General features: G+C 49.4%; 1 protein-coding gene across 2 annotated transcripts in view; it reads left to right on the forward strand.

The window, feature by feature from the left end:
- IGSF3 (immunoglobulin superfamily member 3) overlaps window positions 1-12200 on the forward strand; it is a 119965-nt gene that overhangs the window by 66865 nt on the left and 40900 nt on the right. For both annotated transcript variants that reach the window (XM_068144691.1, XM_068144692.1), the window contains exon 3: window positions 11577-11987. In XM_068144691.1, coding sequence (XP_068000792.1) covers window positions 11577-11987 — 411 coding nt within the window. The remainder of the gene's footprint in view (window positions 1-11576; window positions 11988-12200) is intronic.

Genomic DNA, 12200 nt, shown 5'->3' on the forward strand with positions numbered 1-12200 from the left:
CTCCCTGGGCGGCACATTCCAACGGGCAATCTCTCTTGCTGGGAAGAACTTCTCCCTAACATCCAGCCTAAATCTCCCCTGGCACAGCTTGGGACTGTGTCCTCTTGTTGTGGTGCTGGTTGCCTGGGAGAAGAGACCAACCCCCACTTTGTTTGGCTTGGGACTGTGTCCTCTTGTTCTGGTGCTGGTTGCCTGGGAGAAGAGACCAACCCCCACTTTGAAGGGCTCTGTTGCTCTTCTCTGGACACCTTCCAGCGACTCAACTTCGTTCCTAAACTGAGGTGCCCAGAATTGGACACAAAGGAAACTGATCCAATGTAAAGTCTCAGTAATGGGCTGGAGAACAGGGGAAATGGGAAGAAAAGAGAGGGAGAGAGAGAGTTAAGAAGTCAGAAAAGAAAGACATCACCACTCCTTGGATCCAGCAGCAATTTCACAGGAATAGTCCAAGGTCTTGGTGGTGGGTGTGCATTCCAGCAGGGTCTTCTGTGGTAAATGCAATGTGTGGACCTCAGAAGTTGTGGTCTTTTTATACCCTTTGGCAGGGGCAAGGCGGAATTTAAGGTTGGGGGGGACATGGTGTCTCTCCAAATCACAAAGGGAGGTGTGTGGGTGTGAGGTGTAGACAGAGAGGAGAGGTGAGTGCTCCAGTGCAATGCTTGCCACTGGTCTTTCTGTGGCACTGTTGCAGTGGTTTTAAAATAAGGAAAGGGGGGATTTCCTGCTCCTAGAAATTATGTTTTCATTGTTAAGCCATTCTGCCAGACCAGCAGCTCTTCTCCAGAGCTGTTAAGGGCTATCAAAGCCATCACCCTATCTATTCGGACCAGGTATGTCACATTGTTTTGAGACAATAGTCACTGGGCTCTCACATACCTTGATCAGAGGGCCATCAACTCTTGGCTGAATCTGCATTACTCCTGTTGCTCCTGCTTTCACAGTCTCTTGTGCAGGAGGAGAGCAGGTGGTCCTCATGGCTGGAGAACTTGGACTTCATCTGCAAGAGCCAGAAGCTGTCTTTCATTCATCAAGAGAATGGCAGCTTCAGAAAAATGAGCTGCCAGAACCTTTGTTGGAGGAAGGTAGCTTGGAAACAGGCAAAAAGATCCAATATCCTTCATTCCAGCTCTCAGAAGTCCCTCCAGCTCATGCTGACTTTGTGGCTCAGTAGGTCATTGTTGTCTGGTGAAGATGTATGCTTGTATAGTATGTCACAGATATTTTCTGTACTTCAAACAGGACTAATAGAGAAAGAAAAGACTTCCACTGGTTTATTTTATATGGAAGATGCTTCTGTTCTTAGATTTCAAAATTCTTTTTCATCTACTTATTACCCACTCTGTGTCTCTTAGTAACCTGCCTGTGAAGATGAGGTTTTGGTCTCTCCTTTCCTCTCTGTGTACCAGAATGCTGTCATTTTCACCTTGTCATCCCATGGGAACTTCAGACCCAGGCTGAGCAGAAATGTGGCCTATTGAAAATAAAGCCTAATACTGTGCTTCTTTCACTGCTTTGGTTGTGAGGAATGAAATGTTCTGTGTGTTGAGCAAGTGGGTTTTGGAGGGGGTGAACTCAAATTCTTTTGGGAGCCATTAGAATCCTTAGTTTAAAAACTGCTGCTTGCAGAAGTAATCTCCTGTGTGTGTCTTGGTCTGTGCCATCTTGCCCCAGAGGCAAAAATAAATTATTGGTGCTGGTCTTCAGGGAGTGACTGCTTAGAAGGGGTCATTGGAAACTCTTGTCTGGGCTTTGCATCTTTCAGGCCATCACACCCCTGAAAGCAGATGAGATAGAAGCACTTGCCAGGTCTCAAAACCTTCATTATTGCATAACTGAAGGGAAAAACAGTTCTGATGTTCATGCCTGGACCTCCTGTGTGATAACTGCTGACCACTCGAAGCAGCGGCACCGGTTTCTGAAAGCAGCTCTTGCACTCTTCTCTCCAGTGTTGGTCCTGAGATTGAGTGCACCCTCAGTAAGTTTGCAGAGGACCCCAAGCTGGGTGGGAGGGTCAAGCTGCTGGAGGTGAGGAAGGCTCTGTAGAGGGACCTGGACAGGCTGGACAGATGGGCTGAGGCCAACTGTATGGCATTCAATGAGGCCAAGTGCCAGATCCTGCATTTCAGTCACAAAAATCCCATGCAGCACCACAGGCCTGGGGAAGAGCGACTTGGAATTTGCTTAGCAGAGAAGGACCTGGGGTTATTGGTTGTCAGCTGACAGAACACAAGCCAGCAGTGTGCTCAAATGGCCAAGAAAGCCAACAGCACCCTGGCCTGTCTCAGGAATGGTGTGACTAGCAGGAGTATGTAAGTGATTGTGCCCCTGTACTCAGCACTGGGGAGGCCTCACCTCGAATACGGTGTTCAGGTTTGGGTTCCTCACTACAAGAAGGACATTGAGGTGCTGCAGCATATCCAAAGAAGAGAATCCAAGTTGGTGAAAGACCTTGAGCACAAGTCTTACCTAGAGTGGCTGATGGAACTGGGGTTGTTTAGCTGTCAGAAGAGGAGGCTGAGAGGAGACCTCATCACCCTCTATAGCTACCTCAAAGGAGGTTGTAAGGAGGTGAGGGGTCAGTCTCTTCTCCCATGCAACAAGTGACAGGACAAGAGGAAACAGCCTCAAGTTGTGCCAGCTTCAGATTGGATATGAGGAAAATTTCATCACAGGGTTATCAGTCATTGGAAGAGGCTGCCCAGGGAAGTGGTGAGAGTCACCATCCTTGGAGGTATTTAAAAGACACATGGATGTAGTGCTTCAGGGTGTGGTTTGGGGATACTGGCTTAGCAGTAGTGGTGGGATTATGAGCCCTATGTGGGTGGTTGGACTTGATGATCTAAAAGGTCTCTTCCAACCTCAGTAGTTCTGTGATTCTGTGAAATTACACTCTGTGCCTCTGTGTGTATTGCCTGGCTCTCTGCCTAAGTCTGCTAGGCTTAAAGAAATAAGGCTTTCAAAAACATAACATAAAAGAGAATCTTCTAAGCTTCCTATCTATATAATTTCTTAACTTCATCTTTAGAGGTGTAAAATATAAAGGCAGTGTTGCATCTACAGCTTCAGAAGAGCCCAGGCTGCATCAGCTCCTCGACTCTGTGTTTACTGTGTTGTTTTTTTTCCTTTGTTGGCTGTCCCTGGCTTTCCTGCAGGCTCCAGGAGGCTGTGGCTTAGCAGGTTGCCCTCTGCCCATTTAAGCTACAGCAAATTCCCGTGACCCTGCTCTTAGCTCACAAGTGCTGTTAAGTAAAACACATCAGCTTAACCCTCAGTGGAAGAGGTGCGTGCTGATGTGCTCTGCCCTCACATTTGTAGTGGCTTAGGCTAGTCTTAAGCTGCAATAGCTCACTGGTGATGCTTAGGATCAGCAGGAGAGTTAAATCCTTACAAAGGTGAGATGGTAGAGGAAGAGAGATGGAGAAGAAGGGATTTGTGAGCTAACTCACCTTGGCTTGCTGCTGGAGGTTATTGCCTCTGTAGATGAGCGGTCAGTGTGGTTCATGGTGGTCTGCAACCCTATGCTGCCCAACGTGGATGTCTTCCTCAGGCTCGTTTCAGAGGGGGTTAAGTGGGGTGCTGGCCTGACAATCTAGGCAGGTGTCACTGAGCAATGCAGCTGGGGCACAGGGAAGGGAAAATGCCTGTCCTTTTGGATGTCAGCTTTTCCAGTGCCTTGTGCCTTTCTTTTTGTTTCAGATGCAGGCTGGTTTGCATGCTTCTCCTCACACAGAGCATCTGCCTAGCAGAGCATCACTGCAAAAAGAGTGTGCATGTGTGAGGGATTAAAGGTTTACCTCCCTGCTGCAGCTGGGAGAGGGAGTCAGACCCCAGGCCTGTGCTCTCTGCCCCTGCCGTGCACCCAGCTCAACAGACTGTTTGGGCACTTCTGCATCCCCAGCATCACTGTCCCCCGGGACTCACATTGTCAGTGCTTGCTCCACTGATCCTCCAGCTAATGTTTGCTTAATGAACAAATGATGACTCTCACTGCTGGCTGCTGCCTTGTCCTTTTACCACCTCCTTTCTGGTTTCTCCTCTTTTTTATTTCTTTTAATGAGGTAACTTGAAGTTTTCTACTTGAATTAGCTGTCCTAATAGCCAGATGTTTCTTAGAGTGCTTTGGGATCAGGTTGGTGGAAAGTGGGGAAGCAGCTTGTTAGTAGAAGCTTGCCTTACTCTGCTCCCCAAAGTGGCTTTAGCTGAAGGAAGAGGAGTGATGAGGCACAACTGAACAGGGATCAGTGAGCATGAATGTGCTGCTGGCACCACCACAATGCATCCAAAGCAATCAAGAGAAGGGAACCAGCAGATTTGGAGAAGCATGCAACACTTGTCGACAAGAGGAGGCTTGGAGAACTGCTTTAAACAACATCGTGCTGGCAAGGCTGGAGCCTCAGAGTAAAGCCTGCAGGGAAAGGGTGAGTGTCCTTTCTCCTGGAGATGAGGCACTCAGCAGCAGCTGGGAAAAGCTGTGGCCCTCCTGGGCTCATCAAGGACAAGCTAGAGCTGGGTCTGAGCATGTCTGTTCCCTTTGCACGCCTTCTCTGGGTGCAGATGGAAGGGATTGCAGGTGAGGCCACAAGGTGCCTGCTGCCAGCCCCTGTGGGTTTGTGTCAGGCCTGGGAAGCTGTAGGAGAGCATCACCTGGCGCTTGGCAGGTGGACACACTGGCTTGCAACTGCGCCATCCAGCTAGGGGGTCTGACAGGGCTTGGGTGCACAGCTTTGGCCAGGAAGCTCCTCTCACAAGGCACATCATGGAGCAGGAGCAGGTTGTGCAATGGGATCCTCTGCCATTGCCTGGGAGGGAGCATGGTGGCAGCCTCCAATGTGCTTGCAGGGCAGGCTGGGTGCACAATGAATGGTGCCCACTGCAAGCAAAGAAAAGTTCAGGCCCCGAATCAAAAAGCTGAGCTGATTGCCAATTTTGCATCTTCTGTCTGATTCTCTTTTTCACTTTCTTCTATGTTAGTTGCTTTGGTTTTTCCCGTGCCCTTTCCCTTGCCCATTTGATTTTGGAGATGCATTTCTATCGGCATAATTGTTCCAGGCCGTCGTTAATGTACATACAAGGATACCATTGTAAACTGAGGATTTATTACTACTGCTGTGAAACAACTGCCATGCAGTCTTGCTTAACTCTTCAGCTCCCCTCTTGCCTTCTGCCAGCAGCTGAATCAGTAACAAACTGCCCTTTAAAAAAGCTGCAAGCATGCAGACTGGGGACGTGGTGTTTTCATTTTACTGCTTTTAACACAGATTGCTGCAGTGCTCGAGTTGCAGCTTCAGTGCAGCAGCTGAGAGTGACTTCACAGCTCAACTTCTCCTTTAAAATAAGGCTTAACAATTTGCACCAAGGGTTTAAAGTATGTTCTGACTGCCTTTCTTTTGACCACAGTGCAAGTTCTGCTCACCTCTTCTGGAGCTTGAAGGGAATTTACTGAGCAGTTCAGAAAAGTGTTTGATTTGTTTTTTAATTTACTTAATTAGTGGGTCGTTTAGCCTCTTTTCGTTAAAACCTGTCTTTATCTGTCCTTGTTTCTCAGTGTAGGTGGGGCTTGACTGAAGGAAAAGTAATCCCCAGCCAAACCAGTTTATTAACACTTGCTTTACATTTTCCCCCTGGTACCAGGAACCTGTTGCTTTGTGTGAGGAAGAGAAGATGGAAAGTTTGGCACAGAGATCCCACGCCCTCAGTCACAGCAAAAGTATATCTTGGGGTGGTAGGTTTGCCTCTTCGAATTCTGGTCTCAAGCCAGAGGTTAGGCAGTGGAGGAGGCTTAAAAGTAGCAACCACAGGACAAAATCTTTCTTTCATCTGCTCGCCTCGGGCCACCTGCACATGTCTGGTAGGGATTTAGAAAGCAAGGCAAGCAAAGGACACTACTAGCAGCAGTTTTGTCCACTTGCAAAGGTGACATTTGATGGTCTTCATCAGTATTGCAGCGTAACACAGCATGTGTTTCCCTCCATGCTGAAGGCATTACACAAGCTTGTGATTGACGAGGGAAGAGTGGTGTCTGGGGTGCTGCAAGCAGGTATAGATCGGCATGGACAGCTAATTAGTAGGCATGAGGGCTTGAGAGGATTACATTGCTAATCTAGATATCTTTCCTGCCTTATCACCACCCCCTTCCTCCTGCCACACACATGCACACACATTTGAGTCCTGTAAGGAATGGAAATCAATAGCAGTGTGGGGGAGGGATGTAAGGAGTGTGGTTCCTTGAGAGATCGCAGTGGCCAGGAGAGGACAGGTCTCTTCCAGCTGTTTCTGTGGCACCAGGGGGGCTGTGCTGGCAGACCCTGCCTCCTTCCCTGGGATGTCACAAGTCACCACAGGAGGGTTAGCAAACTGCAGAGGGTGGTAACAAAACACTGTGTATCCATGCCTTGCACTCCCACCTGCATTTCTGTTCAAGGTGCTGCTTGGTGTTTGCTGGTGCTCACCTCTGGACTTGGTGGCAGCGGAGTTGTGGTTCCTTCCGAGGGCTTTTTTCCTGTCTTGCACGTACAACTAGGGGTCTGGAAGGGGTCCATGGCACTGGGCTGGGATCCCTGCTGGTCAACAGCATGTCATGAAGCAGATGGAAACATAACTCTAGCACTAATTTCCTACAAAATCCAGAGTGGTATTTCTCAGCCAGAAGCAGATTCCCTAGGAGTTGGGAGTACATGTATTTGTTCTTCCTGAATAGCTCTCACTTGACAAGCTTAGCTCTGTCCAGGTGGTATGAAGTGGGCAGTTGGGAACAGAGAGTAGCACCAGAGGGTGCCTCTAAAGTGTATCAGTGACTAAAAGCTGTAATGAAATCCAAGGGAAGAAGAGGTTGGTGAGTTTTGTCTGTTCTGCTGTGAGATGGTCCTGCTGTGCTGAGTAGCCTGCATAAGTTGTTTTATTCCGGAAGAGCCTCCGGTGTAAGGATACTCTGCTGCTAAGTGATTTTCACAGCTCTGTTTTACAAGCCTGAGCTAAGGAGCCTCTGGCTCCCAGCCTGATACACCTCCTGTATTGGTTAACAAGAAAGCAGCATCTCAAGCAGATTTGATGCTTTACCTGGGAGCAGATGAAGGGTTGGTAGCTCACGGGTTGGTAGCTCACTGGTTTGTGAATGGCAGATTAAAAGCTTTGATAGCCTACCCCCTTGGAGGTTGTTGGGATTTTGGGTACTCAAGGATGAACCAGAGCCAGCCTGGGAAAAATGGAGGTGCTTGGGTCGTCGTTGTCTATGTGAGCAGAGTTCAGCACGGTGCCAGGAGCTGCTGGAGATGGAGCTGGTCCTGAGGTTCAGTGGAAAGCGTGTTGAGGTGTGCACCATTTCTAGACCCAGGAACTCCAGTCTCTGCTCTCCATTTGCTTTCTGGGAGAGTGTAAGCCCGTTCTTTGTCCTAAAGATAGCCTAAATTAGCAGACTGAGTGCTTGTCGGTTGCACTTTATTGAGGGGTGTGCATTTGAGGTGGGTTTGACTGGAGCTGTATTTGCAGGCTTCTCCCTCTTCCTGGTCCGGGCAGCAGGGCCCTGGGACTCTCCCTGGCTGGGTCCCTGACACCCTCTAGTGGCAATATTTACATTTAATACTTCAGGAGCTTTCAAAACTCGATGGGGGTTGTGAGCACCCTGTGCTTAGCAGCCCACTTACCACTGAGTACTTGTCCCAGTGCCCTCTGCAGTAACCTGTGTCTTGGAGACTAATAAGAAGTGCATTCTTTCTTGCTCTTTTTTTTCAGTGTAAGTGCAAGTTCAGTGCTGTTGGTTGTGGTTGGGCTCAGCAGACTGGCTCAGGGATGGCAGTGATGCAGTAGGCTGGCTCCCAGTAAGTGTTTTCAGCCACTCATCTTTTTGTCCAGCCACTCACCACCAAGCCTAACCTTAGTATTGGAGAGAGGGAAGCTCTGCTGACACATTGGGGGAGTCATGACAGCTACTGGGACGGACTTGTGTTGGGACACAAGGAGGAAGCAAGACTGGGCCCTGTGGCTGCCTGGCTGCCACGTTTAAAAGAGGGGAGAAACAAGCAGAAGCTGGGCAAAAAAGACTGGGCAAGAGGATGTGTTGTGCAGCATCCTCCTTGGTTTTGATGCAGGTGTAGCCCTGCTCCCTTTTATGCAGTGAGGACTCTTAACTAACCTTACCCTTGCTTTCAAGTGGAGTACAGCATGCAGAGTGCCCTTAGAGCTATTGTGCTTCCCACAGCAGGTGGCTGCAGAATGAATGTGGGCAGCTCAGCAGTGTAATGCCTGGCAGCAGAGACAGGGCTCCTGGATGAACACCATGCAGAGATACTGGTGCAAACTGATGTCTTTGAAGCCTGAGCAGGGTAACTGGATTCTCTTCTGATAACACACCTGCCTGTGCCCTGGAGAGCATGTTCACACCATCCCCTGCTTACTTGTGCTTCCATGATTTCCAGGTCCGATCTGCTCTGGGCTGATGAGTTAAGTCATGCCCATTGCCCTCCTGCCGGTGCAGGCCATGAGGGTCTGTGCCTTGCCTGAGCCCCAGCAGACCTGCAGACCTGCTGTGGGAGTCCCCAGTGTTCTGCAGCACTCAGAACAAAATACACATTGGGCTTCTGAAATGAGCTGTGATCTGCTGCCACATTTGGCTGCCTCTAGGGAACGGTGTTTTCATCTTTCTCCTACCCTGTTCCCTCCTCCTCAAAACCGGTACCTCAGTGTAGCTGAAACAGTTTTTTGTGCATCACTGGCCAAGCATGAGTGGTGGTGTGAAGCACAGAACCTTCCTTGTGGCCCTGCCAGATCAGATCTTTTGCCTGTCCTCCCAGCATTTGATCCTTCAGGAACTGGACTTTCATTTAGCGAGCATCTCTAGTCCTCTTGGTTAGGAAGGTGACACTGACTGAACGCATCTCAATGACCTTGGCTGTGTGCAACCCAAAATGTCTTTACAATTCCTTTAACCAAGAGGGTCTTGGTTGGCTTTTTTAACCAAAGGAGCAGGAGGAATGCAGCATGATGTATCAGGTGTTACCATAGCCAACAGCACACTGCTGCCTCCTGATTTTTCTCCAGGAATGCATTTTGCAATAGCTTACCTAGGTGGGGTAAAAGATGCAAACCAGACAGGTTATGACCTGGAAATACAAAGTCATGGTTCCAGGTGGAGAAATGGTGCCTGTGCCAGCCTCTAACCTGCTCAGGGAACAGCATGGCAAGCACTTGCTTGAGGACCAGCCTTCAGACAGGCTTCCTGGCATTACGCCCAGGGAGCGGGCAACTCCACATCTGGCAAGGCAAGTGCCTGCCATGTACTCACCCTGTGGAGCCAGGCAGGCTCCAAAGGTAAGTAGGGCAATGCTTTATCAGTGCAGGAGGCTCAGGAGGGAGGCATGCTGCTGAGCAGGGCTGGAGGGGTACAAAGGCATCCAGTGGGGTACCCAGGGCTCTCTGGGGACAGGAGATTGGGCATGCTTTCTTCATGGGTAACCATTTTCACCCCATAAGCTGTCATGTGGAGGCTGGTGTAGCAGGGAGCTTTGCCTTTGAAGCAGCTCAGCAGGAAAGTAGCTCTGGCAAGATGATGATCAGGTTTAATTTATTTAAATAACGTAAGAAAAGTTGTAAGAACCCATGGCTGGAGGGCAAAGAGAATGGAGCTGTGTGGCTCTGGAAATTATTCAGAAGAGTTAGAAATGAGAGATTTAAATCTCATTGTGGAGGCGACATGAGCCAGCAAAGGTAGTTGCTGCTGTCACCACTAATTTGGGAGTCAGAGGAAAGGGGAAAGGCAGAGTGAGGCCAGCTCCCGGCCACGATCTGCCAAGACATTATTGCTGGTGGACAGGAGATGGGAGCCCTGGTGAGGAAGATGAGGGGAAGAGAGGAGAGGAGGTGGCTGCAGGGAAGAGGGCAATGGCTTGTGATGTAAATGGCCATAGCAGGTACTTTCCCTGTCGGGGGCAGTAAATTCCCTGGGCAGTGAATGTGTGGTAAAGGTGAATGCTCTGGGCTGGGCTGCACGCGGGAAGATTTCCCTCTCGGTTACTCCATCTCATGGGCTTCTTTCTTTCCTCTTTCTTGCTTTGACTTCTTTGCCAGAAATAATGCCAGCAGTTATCTTTATGGCAGTTCATTGCTTTCTGTAGCTGTGCCTGAATGAAACAGATGCAGCTTTCTGCAGCTCAGCTAATTTCATCAAACCTTCCATTGCTGTCAATGAAACTGAACTGAGATATGTTAATTGTATTTCACCAGTATGCAGTGAAACATTAACAGGCTTGCTGGTGCTGCCTTGACTGCAGAGCTGAGGAGAAGGTTTGCATTCTTCTTTCCACATGATGTTTCTTATAGAATCACAGAATGGTATGGATTGAAAGGGACCTTTAAAGATCATCTAGTCCAATCTCCCTACCATTGTCAGGGATATCTCTTCTTAAATCGGGTTGCTCAAAGCACCATCTAACCTTGAACACTTCCAGTGTTGGGACATCCACAACTTCTCTGTGCCAGTATCTCACCACCCTCACTGTAGGTAATTTCTTCCTTACATACAATCTGAACCTCCTCCCTTTTGGCTTAAAACTATTACCCCTTGACTTTTCACTACAGGCCATGGCAAAAATCTCTTCCTCTGTCTTTCTTACAAGTCCTCGTTAGATATTGAAAGACTGCAGTAAGGTCACACTGGAGCCTTCTCCAGGCTCAACAACCCTAACAGTCTCAGCCTTTCTTCACAGCTGAGGTGTTCCAACCTACTGATCCTCTTTGGGGGCCTCCTCTGGACCTGCTGTGTTAGGTCCATGTCTTTCTTGTACTGGGGACCCCACAGCTGGATACAGTGAAGTCTGTCTTGTGGTGGTAGAGCCTCTTGCTTAAAATCATGCAAGCCTGGGGGAGAGGGCCTGCAGATTTCCCCCCCACACACATCATTGTAGTAGCAGTACTTCCTTTCCTCCAGTTCCTCAGTTGGAAAAGTAGCCAGCAGTTTTATTACCAAGTGCCTTGCCATGGCTGTGTCCCAGGAGCAGGCCCTCAGAAAGTCACTTTTCTCCCAGTCCAGAAACCTCTTTCTTTGGCCTGAGGGGGGCCTTTAAGGATATAAACAAAGGAGAAGGGAATTGCATCTCCTGATTTTTTTTATGAGAGAAGATGAACTAAACAGGTGTAGCTTGGGCCTATGGAGACTGATGAGACAAGGGTGAAGACCAGGGTGCAGGGCTAAGGAGTGGCTGAAGGATGTGGACAGGAGATGATTTGTGAAGCGTGCTGTGGGGGCACATGATGAAAAGGGAGGCTGCCCATGACACAGTACCTTGATGGGAAGCAGGTGTATTAATCTACACTGCTCTGCAGGGTGATGGAAAACCCTGGGAGTTGCTGGGGCCATTGAGCAGGAATTGTCATCTTTCTCAGCCAAGGGCTTCAGGGACGATTCTCCTCTTTTAGATGGCTAGATGTGAGCTCAGACAGCTTTGCTAGTGCTTAACAATTGTAAAGTGTACAAGTGTAAAAAGGAACCTTTTCCCCAGCTCTGCTTTAATGCATCTGGGCTGTAGACTCAGTGTCTTGGCATTGCTAGCTCTCAAGTTGTGTTTCTCTGTCCCCCTTTGCTGCAGTGATCCCTGACTCGCTGCGAGTGACAGCAGTCCCACAGACCCTGAACAAAGTGGAACACGACTCCCTGGAGCTGAAGTGCGAGGTGTCTAAGAGCACAGCCCAGCACAGCCATGTCTCCATTGCTTGGTACCGGCAGCGAGGCAGCGAGGCACCCGTGGAGGTCATCTCCCTCAGCCGCGACTTCGTCCTGCGAGCCGGCAGTGCCTATGCCCAGCGGCAAGCCACGGGGGATGTTCGCTTGGACAAAGTTGGGGATACCACCTCAAAGCTCACCATCTATAACCTCCACCCCTCGGATCAGGGCGAGTTTTACTGCGAGGCAGCAGAGTGGATCCAGGACCCAGACAAATCTTGGTACGCCATGACCCGCAAGCGTTCCCAGGGTGCCATTGTCAACGTGCAAGCCACAGGTCAGTGTCTCCTCTGCCTTTTTATGCTGAGCTGGGCAGGGGGTGGGGCTGCCTGCAGGCAAGGAAAATGTCAGCAAAGTGCAACCAGGAGACACTGGGGTAGCAAGGGGGCTCAGGTGGCAGGCCTCCTGATTTGTTCAGCGATCTGGGGCTGACACAGGAGCTGAAACGTACGTCTTAAGCACTTGGTACTACCACAAGCAATGTGAGTTT

This window comes from Melanerpes formicivorus, unplaced genomic scaffold, assembly GCF_026170545.1.
Source record: "Melanerpes formicivorus ecotype bairdi unplaced genomic scaffold, bMelFor1.0.p_v2 SCAF_11, whole genome shotgun sequence".
Taxonomy (NCBI): Eukaryota; Metazoa; Chordata; class Aves; order Piciformes; family Picidae; genus Melanerpes; species Melanerpes formicivorus.